Source organism: Hemiscyllium ocellatum, chromosome 25 (assembly GCF_020745735.1).
Source record: "Hemiscyllium ocellatum isolate sHemOce1 chromosome 25, sHemOce1.pat.X.cur, whole genome shotgun sequence".
Classification (NCBI taxonomy): Eukaryota; Metazoa; Chordata; class Chondrichthyes; order Orectolobiformes; family Hemiscylliidae; genus Hemiscyllium; species Hemiscyllium ocellatum.
The window spans coordinates 51,616,299-51,636,906 of record NC_083425.1 but is presented as its reverse complement, the minus strand read 5'-3'; the positions used below and the strand labels follow the sequence as shown (position 1 = coordinate 51,636,906).

Sequence of the window (20,608 nt, the reverse complement as noted above, 5' to 3'; positions counted from 1 at the left end):
ATTTTGTAGCTTTCTCTAGTCTGAAGTGTAGACAGTCTGAAATGTACTGACAAACATTGAGACGTGATTAAAATCAGTAGACGGCAGGTAGATACAGCCTGGCCTTCATGTCTTCACGTTTCTACTTGTTCTTCTTTTGTTGCAGGTCGTGATCCGTGGGGAGCTTGAAGCACTTGACACACAAGAGTTGATACAGTGCGTCAATAACCACTTTGTACACAACAAGGTAGGAAATGAATGTTCACTTGTGGAAAAGGGATTTAAGAGCTGGGCGTATAAGTATTGGAAGTTGGAAGAGGCACCTATTACAGAGGAATTCAACTGCCTGAAAATCTTTCATGATCTCTCCTAGACAATGCATATTGTTGTCCAAGCTTCAAGCGATATTTCTCAGTAATGATTGGCAGTTTGAGGCTAAACTCTAAATGATAACTTTGTAAAATATATAGGGAAAAATATCAGCAAAGATTGTTATCTCTTTTTCTGTGAAATTCAAACCTGCTCAGTGCATGTTTTATAGTTTCTGTGTACGATGGGAAGCTTTAGAAAATGCAACACATTGCAGAAACTTGTGCTGCAGTTTATTAGAGAACAACTCAATGCCACACATTTTTTTTGTTGTTATGTTGCCAAGACAACACGTAACTTCCTAGTGCAGCTTCACCAGAACATTCTTTAGTCTGTGTCATAGCCAGCGTTTGGGCTTGTGATAATGTAATATCCATTAAACCCCTTGCTTTGTCTATTCCACTTTGAACTTTGCTTGGGGTTCTTCTGCTTAGGCCTCAACTGGGGTGTTGCATGTTCAGTTTGGGCACTGTACTTTAGGAAGGATATCACGTTCTTGGGAAGGTTTCAGAATTTCTGAAAGATCTTTGATAGTTCATTCTCTGCCACTACCCCTATCGCAGTTTAACATTATCTGCAACTTTGACCAATTTAGTTTGTGGTCCAAACGTTATGTAGAACAAACAGAATAGACACCCTGATTCTTAGGTGCTGCACTCCGCATATCACCCTGTTCAGATGTGTTATTACAAATCTGTGGAACAAGTGGAACTTGAACACAGGCCTTCTAGCCCGGACACAGGGACACTACCACAAGATCTCTTGCTCTAACCGAGTTTCACGTCACTAACTAAGGCCACGTAGCCACTTTCTTACAGCCACTTCTTCATCGTCTTTCAACTTTTACTAAAGATAACTAAAGACTTATAACACTACACAGCACAAATACAAAAGCACCACCGATGCTAAATATCGGAAAGAAAAGATATTGTTGGAAATACTCAGCAGGATCAGGTGGCACCTGTGGAGGGAGAGAAGGAATTAATGTTTCAGGATGATGACTTTACAACAGAAGCTCAAGCCTAACCTTGCCTTCAAACCTTTCGTGCAGATTTTTTATCAAGGCTTTCTGGAAATCTATGTCCACTGTATTAGAGGGCTTTCGAATAGTCACTTGGGATGCAATTTTCTTAAAGTACTGAGCCATCCCTTCTGAAAACCTACTGGCTCCTTGTTACTTCTGTATTTTGTTTTTAACAGATTCCATTGTTTAAACTTTTCATGATGCTTGTTGTTATCCAGGTTTGTATTGTCATCTTTCTTGACCATTGGTATTGTATTCTTGTAAAAACAAAACTTGATTTAGGCTCAGTTGCAAGATAAAACTGTGTCCAGCTCTGGTCTCTTGCTATGATGGGTAAAGAGTGCAAAAGATTAATTCCTAGTTTAAAACACTTCAGTTGACAGATCATCTTAAGGAGCATAAGCATTTATAGTTTAGAAAGAGCAGATCTAGAAATGATCTCATTTAGTTTCATAACGTAAATAAAGAAACTAGATTGCATTTATTTCAACAGGAATGATGAGGGGTCTCTCTTGAACAAGTTATTTGAGACCCAATATATGTCAACATTGGGAATGATGGGTATCTGCAACAAGGTGCTGACATAAATGATGGACACTGATTTGTTTAACTCTTTCAAGTGAGAGCTGTACGCATTTTTGGTTGGGTTGCAAATAATCCAGAATGGTACACTTGGTAACATAATTGGGGTTAATATAATATGGATTAATATTGATTGCTTAGGTGGATGGCCATGGATTATCTAGCTTTCTTCTTTAATGTCCTGGGTTTTGTTAATAAAAATCAGAAAATGCTGAAAGTATTCAGCACTTCAGGTGCATTTGTGCAGAGAAAAGCAATTTCGGGTCTGTGACATATAGAACATAGAACATAGAAAAATACAGCGCAGTACAGGCCCTTCGGCCCTCGATGTTGCGCCGACCAAATCCTACCTAATCTACACTAGCCCAATAACTTCCATATGCCTATCCAATGCCCGCTTAAATGACCATAAAGAGGGAGAGTTCACCACTGCTACTGGCAGGGCATTCCATGAACTCTCAACCCGCTGCGTAAAGAATCTACCCCTAACATCTGTCCTATACCTACCACCCCTTAATTTAAAGCTGTGTCCCCTAGTAACAGCTGACTCCATTAGCGGTAAAAGGTTCTCAGTGTCTACCCTATCTAAACCCCTAATCATCTTGTACACCTCTATCAAATCTCCCCTAAACCTCCTTTTCTCCAATGAGAACAGGCCCCAAGTGCCTCAGCCTTTCCTCATACGATCTTCCTACCATGCCAGGCAACATCCTGGTAAACCTCCTCTGCACTCGTTCCAATGCCTCCACATCCTTCCTATAGTATGGCGACCAAAACTGCACACAATACTCCAGATGAGGCCGCACCAGAGTCTTATACAACTGCAACATGAAAATTCATCAGAATTATGGAAGAATTAGAGATCAGTCGTAAACGCACACCAACACCTCTGAAAGATAAGGAAATTCAGCATGTCCACAATGACTCTTACCATATTTTATAAATGCACCATAGAAAGCATCCTATCAAGTTGCATCACAGTTCGGAATGGCAATTGCTCTGCCCAAGACCGCAAGAAATTATAGAGAGTTGTGAATACAGCCCAGTCCATCATGTAAATCAGCTGTCCTTCCACTGACTCCATCTAACTTCCATAAGAAAGCAGCCAGCATAATCAAACACCCCTCCCAACCCAGTTATACTCTTTTCCACTGGACAGAAGATACAACAGTTTGAAAACGTACCAACGGATTTAAGAACAGCTTCTTCCCTGATGTTGTTATGAATAGACCCCTCATATCTTACAGTTGATCTTTCTCTGCACCTGATTTGTAACAGTACATTATGCATTCTGTTCTATTACTCTGACATACTATATAAGGTATGATTAGCATTCAAAACATTTTTCACTGGGATCCCTACGGGATTCCTCCGGGTACTCCGATTTCCTCCCACAAGATGTGCAGGTTAGGTGAATTAGCCATGCTAAACTGCCCCGTACTGTTCAGAGATGTGTAGGTTAGGTACATTGGTCAGGAGTAGATAGAGTAATAGGGTAGGGGAATGGGTCTGGGTAGGTTGCTCTTCAGAGGGTTGGTGTGACTTGAAGGACTGAAGGCCCTGTTTCCACACTGTAGGGATTCATGATAGACAATTGAATGCAGTTATGTTGAAGCTGTATAAGACTTTATTAGACAACAGTTAGAGAACTATGTGCAGTTCTGGTCACTGCACTGTAGAAATTAGGATTCTAAGTGCACTGGAGAGGTTACAGAGGCGATTCACTAGGATGTTGCCTGGGTAGGAGTGGTTTAGCTACAAAGAGCAGCTGGAAACAGTAGGGTTGTTTTCTTTGGAGCAGAGAAGGTTGAGGGGGGGGTACCTGTTAGAGGTGTATAAAATAATGAGGAACATAGACAAGGTGAATAGAAAACAGCTATTCCCTTTAGTTGAAAGACGAGTAACAAAGGAGACATAATGTTCAGATGAAAGGAGGTTAGAGGAGGTTTGGGGAATAATGCTTTCACCCAGATGGGTGGGGGAGTGTGGTCTGGAAAGCAGTGCCTGTGAGGTTAGTTGAGGCGGATAACCTCACAACCTGTGAAAAGTGTTTTGATGAGCGCTTAAAGTGTAACATTCAAGGCTATAGACCTAGTGTTGGAAAGTGGGACTAGTGTAGATTTAGTGTAATTTTGGTAGTACAGATTTGATGGGTCAAAGGGCCTTTTCTTTACTGTATGTTTCTGTGAAATTGTGGCTTCACCTGGAGAAGTGTTTGGTATCATAGGATGATGAAGAAAGAGGAGGTGAGATGACAAGTGTTAAATCTCCTGTCTTTGCATGTGAAAGGGAAAGCAAGGGAGCAGGCTGTTGTAGGTGATTGAAGAATGAACCAGGATATCAGAGAGAAAACAATACCTTTGAAATAAGCCTGTTTCTCATATCTCTCAGAAAATTCTCTCTCTCCCTCTAAGTGATGTGTAAGTATGTGTGTCATGATGGATGAACTGCCATAACCATGTGGGACAGGCTGAATGGACAAGTAGGCATTCCCATGGTTCTATTCTCTTTTAGTTTCACCCCCTCACCACCCAGCAAAGTAAACCCATGTAGCCAAACTTACTGTCAGCTTAAAACCTCAACCATGTGAAATTTCAGACAATTAAAGGAAGTTTTTCAGTTTTACCACCCAAACACTGGATCCTGTAACAGAAGGTCCTCCCCTGCAGGAATTTTCACAGCAGATTATCTCAATAGAATACAACTACAGATATATTATAGCAGAAGCAATCTTTTCTTTAAAGTTTAAGTCTATTGGCACTTAGAAAAATAATTTAATTTTAGGATTTTGTTATTGAGATGTGGGCTCAAGATGATTGAATATGAGAGGACAACTCTTTAATACTAGCTAAAGACTCTATTCTAAATTATACTATAATAACATCATAGAGTATTAAAAACAGTTAAAATATGACTATTCTACTTTAAATTTATGCACAGTGTTTAATTCTACCTTAAAAATAGTTAGATATCCAATTAAAAGTTTTAAACAAGACAATATTGTCAATCCAGTATAATTATTTTGACTATTTTTATCTCAGTTTTTCAAAAGGAACATAACCCTTTTTTGTAGCCTTAAGACTGTTGCTGTCTTTTTTGTGAGTGCAGTTTTATAATTCATCTCTGGCTGTGTAAATAATCTTTCATTGTCTTTATTTTTATTCACGCGTAGGATCATTGTCTGGGCCAACATTTATTGCATCTATCCCTAGTTGCTCTAGAGAAAGTGGTGATCAGCTACCTTCTTGAACAACTCCATTGATACTTCTTTTGTTTTCAGTGCCCTTTTGTGAAAACGTGCAGGAATTTGTAGATTCGTCCTGAACTTTAATTATCAAACTATGAAAATAGTATGAAAGTCCCGATATTTAGACTTAGAACCTCCAATAATGAGCAACGTGCAAGTGCCAAAAGCATTACCAGGACACACTACTGAGTTATTTCCGAATCCACACTTTAAAATATATAGCTCACAGTCTCACCAAAATCGTTGGACATATGCACTGAATGTGATTAGTTCTGATGTTCTGTGCGAGTAAAAATCCACAGGGGCTATTGAACTGATTTTGGTCTATATAGGTACAGCCATGTTTCCTTTTGATGGTGATGTTCTAGTGAGCACTCCAACATGGTTCGCACCCTCTGTTCTCCTAGAATCCCCCTACAAATGTGTGTGCCCAATGCCTGGATAGCTTCTATATTCTCTGGATTTGAAATTGAGTTGGAATAATCTTTCTTTAGACAATGTTGGTAATCTTTCTATTATGCACACTTTCATTTGGAAACTCAAGCTCACCCTTTCTTCTGCTGTAACTTCAAAATCATCCTAACCTAGAATCCTTCCTGTTCCTCCAACACTTGTGTGGTTGATCTATGTTAAAAATCACACACAATGCTAGGCTATAGTCCAACAGGTTTAATTGGAAACACTTGCTTTCTGAGCGCTGCTCCTTCATCAGGTGGTTGATGAAGGAGGGCGCTCCAAAAGCTAGTGCTTCCAATTAAACCTGTTGGACTATAACCTGGCGTTGTGTGATTTTTAACTTTGTCCACCCCGATCCAACACCGGCATCTCCAAATCATTAATGCTGTATTCCTTTTTATTATATTGACACAGTGCACCAAGTTAAAACAATGATGATAAAGTCCTGATCGAAAGAGTACAACCTTAAAATTAGAGCAGGCCTTTCATGGATTTGTTGATGTCACAAAGCACTTTTTCACCAAAGGCCAATGGTAATTTCTTCCCCCAAAAAACGATTGAAGTTGGGGATCAATTGAAAATTTCAAAAACTGATGTTTGTTAAGCAAATAAGCAAGTATTAAGATACACAACAGCAAAGAAGGTTATTGGGGTTAAAAGACAATCATAGAATCCCTACAGGATTCAGCCCAACAACCCTCCAAAGAGTAACCCACTCAGACATAAATCCCTACCCTATATTTTTCTCTGACTAATGCACCTAATCTACACATCCCTGAATACTATGGCCAATATAGCATGGCCAATTCGCCTAACATTCACATCTTTGTATTTAATTGATTGACAGAGCAAGCTTGAGGAACTGAATGGTCATGTTATGCTCCTATTTGCCTTAATCTGTTCTGTCTCTCTCTCTGTTGTATCCACTGGAAATATGACATAAGAACACTTGTTAGTGCTGGAAATATGACATAAAAACAGAACAAATATTAAAAACACTCAGCAGGTCAGAGAGAAACAAACTAATCAGGTCTCACCTATTCATCAAAACTCAAAATATCAAAGATGAACAGACATTTTCTGTATGATTATTGCAAAGTGGAATGGAAAAGGAAATTATAATTAAAACGGAGGACTGCGGTCATGCTCTGAAGTTGTTGAACTCAATGTTGAGTCCTAGAAGCTGTAAAGTGCTGAAGGGAAAATGAGGTGTTGTGCCTCCAGCTTGCATTGAGTTTAATTGGAATGTTACAGCAGGCCCAGGATGGCAATGTTTGTGCTGGAGTGTTTATAGGTTTGGTAAGCAACGAGAAGGCTAGAGTCTGTTACTCTGGTGGACAATGCACAGGTGTTCTGCAAGACAGTAACCCAATGTGTATTTGGTCTCGCCAACATGAACAAGGTCTCATTGTGAGCGTAACATACAGTAGACTAGATTGAAAGCAGCACAAGTAAATTATTGCATTCTCACCATTTGTTCCACTCGTTCCTGCTCCACTCCTATCAGCAGCATTAAAAAAAAGCAGTACTTCCCAGCATCCACAGTACATTGTTTGTATTAAACAGGAGAAGCTCTTTCAAGTTTTGGGCAGTCTGTCGTCTGGTCTCCTCTTGCTGCTTTTTACTACTTTGTTCTGAGCCATATACACTACATGCCCAGATAAAATACAGCCAATTTTTCTCTGACAAAGCACTGTGGCACTTGACAGGGAGGTGCAGTAATGCCATGTTAGCTATGATTCGGTTGATAGTGACTTAGATGAGAGTACAAGTCCTGGGTTCAAGTTGCACTCCAAAACCTGAGTACAAACATTAAGGCTTCCTCTCCAAATTGGGATTGAAGGTGTGCTGCACTGTGGAGATATGTTTTATCCAGGTGAGATGTTAATCTGAGGTCCTGTTGAGATGTTGCTGTTGCTAGTTCAGAGAATTATCTGTCCTGGCTAGTATTGGTCTCTCAATTAGTGTCACAAAAGACTGATTATCTGGCCATTACAACATTGCTTTTTGTGGAAGCTTGCTGTGCGTAAATTGGCTGTTGCATTTGATCACTGCTCTGATACTGGACAAGTTTGTAAGTTTTGTATGATTTAAATCATAGAAGTCAATCACTGAACATGTTAACAAGAGGCTGCCAAGGCACTTTAATGCATTTGATGTTCTTTCATTTACATAAACACAAATTTAAAAAAAAGTACACCAAACGTTGTTTTAACTGGCACCTTATCAACCAGCACTCCGGGTAAACCGGCAAAACTTATACTTCAAATAACGCAATCTATCACACTGTCTGAGCATTTATGATGTAAATCAAGTATAACAGTGATGTGTATCCCTTGCATTACATTTCTGTTACTTAGTCTGTTTTTACTTAGTTTGGTTTGGGTTTATTGCGGTATGCATATCTCTTGATTAACCAGCACACTCCTTGATTCCATACGTGCCTGTTAATAAAAATGTTTGCTGTATTTGAATGATCTCATTACTAACATCAAAAAGAAAGACGAATCTCTTTTACCCTAGCAATAATGTTACAAACAATTCTTACAATCCCAGTTGAATTGATGTTCTGAGGAAGGGTCACTCAACCCAAAATGTTAACACTGATTTCTCTCTACAGATACTGCCTGACCTGCTGAGCTTTTCCAATAATTTCTATTTTTGTTTCTGATGTTACTACTGGAAAAGTTAGGTCTTAGTCTGAAATTTGTCATGATAGATAATGATTTCTTTTTTAACTTTTACAAGGTGGTTTTTCACTGAAACATAAATAAACATTGCTGCAGACCCAGTTTTAACCATGAGACAAAGTTTGTTGTGCAAAATCAATGAAGATAAAACAGAATAAACCAAACCTATAACACAAAATTAAAGATTACAAAACACATGATAAATAGACACTCCATCAGAGTGCTCGTACCAGCTAATATCTCTTTCTCATCTGTAGGTTTTAATCTGAAATTTTTTTTAGTTCCCAACATTGAGAATGTAGGATATGTACCTCTTCCCTGATTTGATGTGTAAGTGAGCTTTGACTTTCTTAGCTTCACATAACTCCCTCCAGAGATTTAGCCTTCTGATCTGGAAATTTGAAATCAAACCTCTTGCACGCAGGTAACCTCTTCCTTAACAATTCTAAAATGACTTATTTTACTCAGGAACATCTGTTATACAAATCCAGCTTCTGCCAAAACTTCTGCAAACTGCCCAAACTGAAACTCAAGAGCTTTCTCCACATTGTGGATGTTTCCTCTAAACCCAAAGGAACAATCCCAGATTTTTCCATTTGAAAGCGTAACACACTCTCCAGTTCAATTTTGTTCACTTGTAAATTCTCCTGATGTAAACAAATCGTCATTACTCTTCAGATATTCTCTTTAATACTATGTTTCAAAAGAAATCACCATGGTTACAGAAATACTTACAAATTAATCTTTAAATTAGGCACACAGAGAACATATATACCATGAATTCAAAATGCAAAGATTTAAAAGTAAATGGCATTATGATATATATAAATTACACCTTGCATAGCACACTCAAATTTCAGTGAAGTCATTCCTATCTCTGTTCTAAAGCTTCTTGTTTATCTGGTACAACTGTAATTAGTTTATTTTGGCAAATGTCTAATGTGCATTCACTCAGTACCATTTTCTTTAATTAAAGTCTCTCCTCAAGACTGTTTAAACAAACTACTAACTCTCCTCACGTTTACTTATGTTAAACTCATTTATTCAGTAGCTTTGTAGGATGTTTTCCTCTCTGACATCTTGATGCCCTTCTGTTTCTGGAGCTTCCACCGCTGACCTCTGTGCTTTACAGGATCTTCCCTAGCCTGACTGCAGGTGGTTTGTTGACTGTTTACCTTAAATCATATGGTTTCTCATAAATTATGTTTCGAGCTTGCTGTTCAAACTAACCTTTCTTAAAAGAAAGCGCAGACTTTCACAGAACTGAAAACTCAAACCTTTGTCTCCACTTCACAACCCAAGTATCCAATTCATAATAAAATAATAATAAACCTCCATGACATTCATTCACTGTGAAGTGCTTTGAGGTGTATGGTGGTTTCAAAAATCCCTTTATAAATGCAAGAATGTTTTATAGTTATTATAATCTGTATTCTTGATTTCTCTTTTTACATGTACCTGAGACATTATTGATTCTTTCCTTGCCACTTTACCCCACTCTTCACTTGGGTTTGGGTCCATGTGTACCAGTTGTACCACATCCTATTAACTTTAATTTTGCGCATGCAAATGTTCAGGGGAGATTGCTGGGCAGTGCCCTCTGTGGTCATAGTTTCTCTAGAACACCGAAGTTGAGGTCACCTTAACAGTTCAAGAGAGACATCAACTTAATCTTTCTAAGCTGTTACTCACTGAATAAATTCAACAAGTTTTGAGGCGGTTTCACTTTTTCAAACTAGCTTTTAGCAATAATAAATCTGCCAATCACAGATTAAAATAAATCAAAATGAAAATTGCACCAACACCCAAGATTGCTAGCTTGGTTCTTTGTTTTGGAAGCCCCATTTAATATTCTGTCAATGTTCCAGGGGTAGTTTCAGATATTTACTTCAAAATGTTGAAAACTTGATAATTCTGTTTGAATTTCTTGCTGTTGTAATGTGAACTGGTCATAAATATCAGATGGATTTCAACCAGCTTTACTGCTAATCAGAGTTTGGGTTAGTCTCACTTGTGGGAAAATATAGTCTTGTCTCAGCATGCCAGATGGTAGATTGCAATCGTGAGAAAGAGCTTGTTATTATTTTGAGAAAATTAACTAATGTTGATGTATAGTAGAAGGAGTAGACCTTTCAGCTATTCAGGTCTGGTCTGTCATTTATTTAGATCATGGCTAATGCATATCTCCACAATGTTTTCACTGCCTTTCCCTATTCAAATCTCTGCATCTGCAAATGACCCCCAGACTTTTGAGGGAGAGTTACAGATTTCCATAGCCCTTTGGATGAAGAACTGCTTCCTGAATTTGCCTGTGAATAATCTAGCACTAATTTTAAGATTAAATCCCTTGTTATGGATTCTCCTAATGGGTGAATGGATTCTCTCTAAGTATCCTAGTGAATCCATTGAAACACATAATTAGATTACCTCTTTATGATATTTTATATCTGATAGAATATCTTTGAATGCCTTGGAACTTGAACAGTATCTTTCTGATGAATTTGTGCTGCATGTCTGTGGGGCATCTGAAAGCCCTTCACAGCCAATGTTCTGAAGTAAAGTTGCTTTATGGACAAATGAGACAGCCAGTTTGTGGATACCGAGGTCCCAGCAGGACAACACCTCACTCTTCTTTAAGCACTCCAGGAGGATCGTTTACACACACTCATGAATGGCTAAGAATGCATGCCGGTTTAATATGGGATGCAGAAAGCTCCATTTCTGACTCAGGAGATGTATACATTATCCTGCAGGTTATTAAATCAAGAAGGTTTCAGAATCAAACCTGAGCTTAAATTCTTGATCTTAAGCTGAGTAATGAGGGTTATGTTTTAAGGGGCTGATGTTAGTAGCTGTTATGCTGTATTGTCTAGCTGGCCCATTTCTGCACCCACACTCTTATGCACTCCATTCTGGCTCAGATCTGCATTGCGAATGTGATAGCTCTGTGAACTGATGTAAGTCCTAGGCAAAGTCATGCAAAGTATGGATTTTGGAAGTTTAAAAATTGGGCTTTCCTGAGTTTGTGGGACAGTCTGGCATGAGATGTTCTGTCAATGAAATTAAGTTGAGAACACATGGGAATTTTGATTCTTCTGTGATAGCTGCTGACAATTTTTACTTATTCGGAAGGAATCCAGGCATGAAATCACTTCAAATTACTTCAGTAAAGATTTTAAGTTTTCTTCAACTCTAATACAATTTAAATGCACTCTAATACATTTTAGCATTCAATGGCCAACTTACCTTTGCAGGATTGAGCCACATCCTTCATAAGTAAGTGAAGTTTGAGAAGATTTGTAGCTCAGGTTGAGGTTCTGGATGTAGGTTTGCTCACTGGGCTGGAAGGTTCATTTCCAGACGTTTCGTCACCATACTAGGCAACATCTTCAGTGAGCCTGAGAATGAAGCACTGGTCATGTAGTCCGCTTTCTATTTATACATTTGGGTTTCCTTGGGCTACACCACCAGTGCTTCATTTGGAGGCTCACTGAAGAGGTTACCTAGTACGGTGACGAAATATCTGGGAACGAATCTTCCAGCTCAGCGAGCAAACCTACATCCAGAATTTAATAAGTAAATATCATCAATTAGTAAAAGTGTATTTATTGAAGATGATTATTGCCTGGCATTTGTGTGGCACGAATGCTCCTTGCAACTTGTCCAGATCTTGTTGCATTGGAAATGGACTATGTGTGTCTGACTATAGAAATTAAAAGTAGAGTTTTTGTGAGTATTTTAAAGCCTATCAATAAATGATTTCCAGGAGGTATTGTTTTGGACCCTATTTGGGACTCGGTGATTAATTCATAATTTTTCAGAGGTGCCGTGAACCATCTACCCTAATAAAACTAGCAATTTGCTTCCATTCTGGCACAGAGAGATACATGAAAGTGTAGGCCCTAAGTTTGTAAAAGTTGTTAGAGATCAGTCATCTCGGCTGCAAAAACATTTCTGTGTGAGTTCCTCAGGGTAGTGTCCCAGGCCCAACTATCTTCAGTTGATTAGATTCCCTGCAGTATGGAAAAGGCCTTTGAGCCCAACAAGTCCACACTGACCCTCCGAAGAGTAACCCACTCAGACCCACCCCCCTGACTAAAGCACTTAACACTATAGGCAATTTAGCATGGCCAGTTCACCTGGTCTGCACATCTTTGGATTGTTGGAGGAAACCAGAGCACTCGGAGGAAACCCATGCAGATGCAGGGAGAATGTGCAAACTCCACACAGAAGTCACCCGAGGATGGAATCGAACACAGGTCCCTGGCGCTGTGAGGAAGCAGTGCTAACCACTGAGCCACTGTGCTGCCCTTTCTTTATAGAGAGTGGGGAATGCCTGGAATACACTGCCAGCAGTGGTAATAGAGTCAGATACATTAGGGACATTTAAATGACTCTTGGATAGGGACATGGATGATAGTAAAATGAAAGATATCTAAGTTAGTTTGATTTTAGAGCAGCACAACATTGTTCCATCAAAGACCTTCCTTTCATCAAAAAGTCAGAAGTGGGGATGTTTGCTGATGAGTGCACAGTGTTCACCATTTGCGACTCCTCAGATACTGAAACAGTCCATATTCAAATGCAACAAAATCTGGACAATATCCAGACTTGGGCTGATAGGTGGTAAAGTAACATGCCATCCAAATGCTAGGCAATAATCATCTCCAATAAGAGACAATCTAGCCACCTCCCCTTGACATTCAGAGGTGTTAACATCTCTGAATCCTCCTACTCTTGGCAGCTTGAAGTGACTATTGACCGGATACTCAACTGGAATTGCCATATAAACACTGGCTACAAGAGACTAGGAATATGGCGGCCAGTAACTCGCCTCTAAACTCACTTACATCTACAAGGCACAAATCAGGATTGTGTTGGAATGCTCCCCACCTGGCTGAATGGGTGCAATTTCAGCAACACTCGAAATTTGACACCATCCAGGGTGAAGCAGCCTACTTGATTGGAACCACATCCACATACAACCACTCTCTCCACCACCAATGCTCAGTAGCAGCAGTGTGTATATTCTGTAAGATGTACTGCAGAAGGTTGCCACTGATCCTTTCAATACTATGACCATCCCAATTTAAAGGGGCAAGGGTGGCAGATAGATGGGAACACCACTACCTGCTAGTTTCCCTCTAAGCGACTCCCAATACTGACTTGGAAATATATTTCTGTTCTTTCGCTGTCACTGGGTGAAAATCTAGGAATTCACTCCCTAATGTCACTGTGGGTCAACCGGCAGCACAAGGACTGCAGTGGTTCAAGAAGGCAGCTCACCACCACCTTCTGAAGGGCAATTAGGGCTGGGCATTAAATGCTAGTCAGCCATTGGTGCACACATCCCATGTGTGATTTTAAATAAAAATCTTTGAGAGAGGTGGGGATAAAATGAAAATGCCAAAAGTAATGCTTTTCATCCCTGAATTCGGTTGTCCAGTGAAGTTGGTGCAGGTGCAGGCATGACATCGCCTCATTCTCAGTGTGACCTATTTACTTACTGAGCCACAACTATTAATCTGTGAACACAACAAATATAAAAACATGTCCTATCTTATTAGCAGGTAAATGACTGATTAGCTTGTTGACTCTGTTTTAGGGCTTTTGTATGGACATTCATATTTAAAAGCTGGATGCGGAAGCATTTATTAACTATACATTATCAATTTGATCAAATTTGATCTTTACATGAAGGAATGTGTTTGTTTTACAAGGTTTTATATGTTTCTTCTGGTTCCCAGTTTATTCCCAGCCCTAAACTCTTGTCCAATTAGAGAACTGCTCATTCTTTGTATGTAAGATCAGTTAGCAAAAGTCAGAATATTCAGCTGGGAGAAGGGTCCCCTCTGAGTCCAATCTTGTTCAGACTCCCATCCACATCAGTGCAAGGGTTAAATTCTTAGTGATCTGGTGTGGGAGCTCTGGCTGATTTTAATTTTGTTCTACAGCTCATGACGAAGTCAGTTTTAGAAGCCTAATGAGAGAGGCTAACATCTCCAAATAAGATCAGATTTGACAACTGGTTTATCTGTTTGTCTCTTTGTTCAGTGGTTAGAGCTAATTTTTCTACTGAGCCTAAATGTGGTGGTTTTCTACCCCATTCTGATATTTGAGCATATAATCTATGTATGCACTTTAGCATAACATTAAGGGTTGTTGTATTGATGAAACACTGCTTTGGCTAGGATGTATACCTGAGAGAGTTTCTGCCTGTTCAGGTGGCTATTAATGCTCCAATGAAAAGTCACATTTTGTGTGGACATGTTGGACATTGAAGATAGTAGCAATGTTCCTAAAACAAAACTCAGGTGTTTTTCCTGGCCAATTTGGAACAGGTTTGAAAGTAATTATGGAATAGCCCACTGTCTCCGCCTCTTCCCCTCCCTTCATGGTGAATGGGTAGCAATAATTAGCTGTGGATAACTGCACTGGGTAAGGTGGATAACTGCACTGGGTAAGGTGGATAACAAGTGAAGAAAATTAACTGATAGCTTTTAATAAGAGAGCACATCATTCCCTCTATTATACTACTTAAGGTAGATGGCGTAAATGTCACTTATATTTAAGTAATTGCACTTCATCCAGATGTGTCTTGATTTTAAATTTCTAATCTTTGTTCCTCCACAATCTTACTTCTACCAGTTTCTTCCTGACTTTAGTGAACTCTGTGCTTCTTCAATACTGATGTCTTGCATCAAAAAAATTGTTTTCAGGGTTCCATCATGGGCGGATACATGTGGGTGCCTAGGCCCGAAGGCCTGTTATTCTGTCCCTAAACTTCTCCGTTATGTTGGCAATCCTCTTCCAGAAATTCCTTAAGATCTGTCTTTTTAACCAACCTTCTGTTCACCTTCTCTGCTCTCTCTTTTAGGGTTGCAGCTTCAAAATTTGATTTGAGTGGGTGTGGCTCTCTGTTTTTCACCTTCATTGAATAGCAAGATATATGAGCACATTTTCTTTTGTGAGACATGGGTACTGCTGGCAAGCCCAACATTTGTTGCCCATCTCTAACTGCCTTTTAGGAGGCAGTTTGAGCCCCCTCTTGAACTGCTGCAGACCACCTAGTGGAGATACACCCACAGTGCTGCTAGGGATTTTCAGGACTTTGATCCTGTGACATGTGAAGGAACCATGATTTAGTTCCAAGACAGGGTGGCATTTAGAAGGGAACTTGAAGGTAATGGTACAACCATAATACTGGCCTTGATTTTTCTTGTTGGGAGAGGTCATGGGTTTGGAAAGAGCTGTAGAAGAAGTATTGTTGAGTTACTGGCACACGGCTTGTACATTATACACATTCCTGCACTCACTTTATGGTGCATGGAGTGAATGCTTAATTTGGTTGCGAGGATTAACTTGGATGGTGTCACGTGTTTGGAGTATTGTGGCAGCTGCATCATTCCAGGCATGTGGAGGGTGGAAATATTTGGATAACATGAGTTTTGAAGCATTATGCAAACAGGAATTTATTTTAAGTTTTGTAGACATACCTGAAATGGGTTCTTTAAAAGAAGTCCTAGAACAGGAATTCTTCTTTTATAACAAAGCTTCTTCTGACTGGTGACAACTACATGCTTTTGCTGTAGACCTCTGCTGGGGATGGTTTTGAATAGTGAGTAACTTGGAAGAGGTACTTATTTTATGTAGCTGAGTTGGAGGAAAACTTGCTGTGAACAAGGTATCCAGCTGGTTTCCCCTCTTCCTGTGAAGAGAGTCCTCCAAATCAGTTCACTGTGAAATCTGTTTATTCTTTGAAACAGTAATAGAAAGAACCTCTCAAGATTATACTTTGAGCAAGCTGTGTCTGTAAGACTTCAGAGACAATTATGCATAATTGAACTTACCATGTGCCAGAATACCAGAGCAATAGATTCAAGAACATCCGAGACTTTATCCTTTCACCAAATTATGCATCTTTATTGAATAAGTTTTGTTTCAACAATAATCCCATAATTGTGTTAATTAAGAAACCAGCTGATTTTGTTTAAAATGTTGATATAGGTATTGTTATAACCCAATCCATTCTTTCCAACTTTTCCATCTATAACGATCTCCTAACTTTTAAAATTTATCAGAAGAGACTGGGATACTGTTTAAGGTTCATGGTTCAGTCTAGCCCCCTTTCTTCACCCCTTGCCTGCTGGGAATCGATATTGGGGACAGCAGGAATCAGCACAGTTCAGGACTGTCTGCTGATTGGTTACCCACACATACAGAAAGCTGCCAAAAACTAAGAGGGAGTTTAACTTTGACCTCTCACAAGTACAAAAAAAAGTGGGCACAAGAAATTACAATTTGGATGGAATCACAAGGACAGAGTTATAAACCCCACAGCCCTGTGTTAGGTGTTGATGGTTAGATCTTGAGCAATGAGGCAGAGGAAAGGATTGCTCCTAGAGAGGAAACACGCCATGAATGCCTGCTTGATAGGGGACCACGGAGACATTGGTTAGAGCAAAGAATGGATAATAATTATTAGAGCAGCGAAGGTCAAACCAGAAGACAGTATTTGGCAAGAAACCATATCATGAGTGTCCAGTTAGTAGGCTAATATGAGGAACAAACCCAACTTAGTAACTCTTTCAAAGGCATAAACTCTTTCCAGACCAAACTGTCAAAGAGCTGTTCAGAGTGATTCAGCACATTTACAGGTTAGAACTGCTAGCCTGAGATGCAAATACTGTGAGTCCAGCACATGGCTTATCAGCTTGCTTTCTATCTTTAACCTAATATCTAACCTCCAATACTAAGCTTTGTCTTATCTGCCAGTTGGTCATGGTTTTAAGATTTTGAATCATTGCCATCCCAAGAATTTTGTAAAGTACTTTTATTGATAATAGATAGTTATTTTTGTTTTACATAAAGCCAACAGTGTCAGAAGTCTTCATAATAAGTTTGGCTCGGGGCAGTAAATTGAGGAACAGGTTTGGAGGAGTTACTGCGATAACTTTACAAAGCTTCCATCACATGTTACAGGTCCACAGTTCTTCACTTGGTATTTGTCTGTGTGTTTAATTCTATGTCTGTGACAGTATGTAATAGGTCATATTGGTAACTGGGAAAAGTACGCTTTTATTTTGCTGTGAGCCACGGAATTCTCCTTGAGCCTCAGTTGTAGCAACACAAACATACATATGAGCATGTGAATTTTGAGCAGGAGTAGGCTATTTAGCTACTTTAACCTGCTGTGCTGTTTGATAAGTTCATGGCTAATTTGATTGTAGCTGCTGCAACTCTGCTTCTCTATCAACCTTGTACCCTTTAACTCCCCTTCCAATCGAGAACCCACCTAACATGGCCTTAAAAAAAAATCCAGTGATACTACTTCCACTGCTCTGTAGAGGAGAGAATTCTACAAACAAGCCTTAGAGAGAGATACGTTTTTCCCATCTCATTCTAATATAGGATAACCCTTACTTTTAAATTGTGTCTCCTAGTTCTCATCTCTCCCACAAAAGCAAATGTTCTGTCAGTATCCAGACTGTTAAGTTCCTTTACAATCTTGTATTTTTCAATGAAAATCACATCTCATTCTTGCAGATTCCATTTTTTTGATCCAATCTCTCCTCATAAAATAATCCCTTCGTCCTAGGCATCAGTTGTGTGAGCATTTCCTGAACTGCTTCTAATACAATTATGTCCTTCCTGAAGTAAGGAGACCAAAACTACACCGTACTCTAGATGTGGTCTCATCAATGCACAATACAATTGAAGCAAAACTTCCATACCTTTATATTCCATTCCTGTGGAACAGATGACTATGGTCCATTGTCTTCCTCATCACTTGCTGTATCAGCAATGCCATTTTTTAATGATTCATGTACGAGGACATAAGACCTTCTGTACCACAAAGTTTTACAGTTTTTCTCCATTGAAATAATATCACTTTTCTAATCACCATGCCATGAGTTTATGTTGTCCCACATTCCATTTCATTTGCCAAGTTTTTGCCCACTCAATAACTTATCTTTGTAGATGTTGTGAGCTTCACATGATTTTCCTATCTATCTTTGTTACATCAGCAGATTTAGCAACCGTACATGGTCCCTTCATCCAAGTCACGAATGTAGTTTGTAAATAGTTGAGACCTCAGCACTGTGGCACTCTACAAAGTTCAGTCTGCCAGCCCAAAGATGATGAGACGAAAGGTGTGGCACTGAAAAAGCACGGTCAGGCAGCATCTGAGGATCAGCAGAGTCAACATTTCGGGCATAAGTCCTTCATCATGAATGAACATTCTGAAACATTGACTCTCCTGTTGCTGGGATGCTGCCTGACCTGCTGTGCTTTTCCAGTGCCACAGTTTTCAACTCTGATCTCCAGCATCTGCAGTACTAACTTTCTCTTTCAACCCAAAAATGATACTCATCCTACCTCTTTGCTTCATGTTAGCCAACCAATCAGTTATGCTTAGTAATATATTAACCCCTACACCAGGAGCAATGGTGTAGTATGCTTTGATGTGCCACATTATCAAATCCCTTCTAAAATCCAAGTACACCATATCTGAAATATCAAAGGACTGGAGGTCTGCTAACATTGTGCCATTACTAAAAAGGGAAGGAAGACCAAGAAATTTCAGGATAGTTTGTCTAACCTCTGTGATGGCAAAGTTATTAATAAGAATTCTAAGAGAATATATATCTGTACTTGGAGAGACACAAATTAACCAAGTATAGTCAGCGTAGATTTGTTGAGGGAAAGTCATGTTTGATGAATCACGTTTTAAAGGGATAACTACAAATATTGATGAGTGTAATGCACTTGATGTCATCCACATGGACTTTAAGAAGGCATTTGATAAGATCCCTCATGGCAGACTGGCCATAAAAGTATAAGCCCATGGGATCCAAGGCAAACTGGCACATTGGATCCAAAATTGGGAGAGAGGGTGACAGTAGAGGGATGAATCAGAGAATGGAAGTCTGTTTCCAGTGGGATTCCACAGGGCTTGGTGTTTTGGTACTAGCTGTTTGTACATGAATGATTTGGACTTAATTGTGGAGGGTATGATCAAGATGACATGAAAATTGGTATGATGGTAAATAGTGAGAAAGATAACCATAAACAATTGGAGGGTAGCAATGGATTGATCAGGTGGGCAGAGCAACAGCAAATAGAATTCAACCTTGAAAAGTGAAGTAGTACACATGTGGAGGGCTAAAAAGACATGGGATTACCTAATGCATAGTAGGACCTGCGAAAGTACTGAAGATCAGAGGGACCTTCATGTCCGTATTCACAGAACCTGAAGATAGCAAAGCAAGTGGATAAGACAGCAAAGAAGGCTCCTGGAATATTTAGCTATATTAGCTGAAGTACAGAACACAAAAGCAAGAAGGTTATGCTGGATTGGTAAAAATGCTGCCTAGGCTGCAGCAGGAGTACTGTATGTGGCTTCAGTCATCACATTATAGAAAGGATGTGATTACACTGAGAGGATGCAGAGAAGATGTATCAGAATGTTGCCTGGGCTGGAGGGTTTGAGGAATGAGGAAAGATTGGATAGACTTAGGTTGTTTTCCTTGGAGCAGTGAAAGGTGAGAGGGGACCTGATGAGATTATGAGGGGCATAGATTGGGGTGGACAGAAAGGCAATTTTTGCTCTTAGCGGAGGACTCAATAAAAGGGGATATAGCCTTCTATCTCTTACTTTAAATCTAAGAGGAGAGATGGAGAACAATTTTTCATCCAGAGTGTGGTGGAGGTCTTCAGGAATTCCTGAAGAAGGGCTTATGCCCGAAACGTTGATTCTCCTGCTCTTTGGATGCTGCCTGACCTGCTGCCCTTTTCCAGCAACACATTTTCAGCTCTGATCTCCAGCATCTGCAGTCCTCACTTTCTCCCCTTAGAAACTCTTATATCATTCAGGCACTATTTAGATTTTCACTTATATTGCCATAGCCTCCAGGACTATGCCAATAGCTAGATCATGGCATTAGTGTAGTCAGATCTTTGTTGACCACACAAATATAATGGGTTGAATGGCCTCCTGTATTGTCAACATTTATAATTCTTTATAAAATCTGCACCTTCTTCTTTATCCACATTACTTGTTTCTTTCTCAAAGAATCCTAATAGATTCGTCAAACTTTCCCTTTCACAAAATCATGTTCACTCTGCCTAATACCATTAAGACTTTCTAAATGCCCCGCTATAACCCCCTTAATAATAGATTCTACCATTTTTCTGCGACACATATTAGGCTAACTGGCTTGTAGTTTTCTGCTTTTGTTAATTTTCAATCTATACACT

At 39.5% G+C, this 20,608-nt stretch overlaps 1 protein-coding gene across 4 annotated transcripts in view; it reads left to right on the top strand.

Moving 5' to 3' along the window:
- spata20 (spermatogenesis associated 20) overlaps window positions 1–20,608 on the top strand; it is a 363,387-nt gene that overhangs the window by 217,171 nt on the left and 125,608 nt on the right. For all 4 annotated transcript variants that reach the window (XM_060844319.1, XM_060844321.1, XM_060844322.1 and 1 more), the window contains exon 15: window positions 146–226. In XM_060844319.1, the coding sequence (XP_060700302.1) occupies window positions 146–226 (81 nt within the window). The remainder of the gene's footprint in view (window positions 1–145; window positions 227–20,608) is intronic.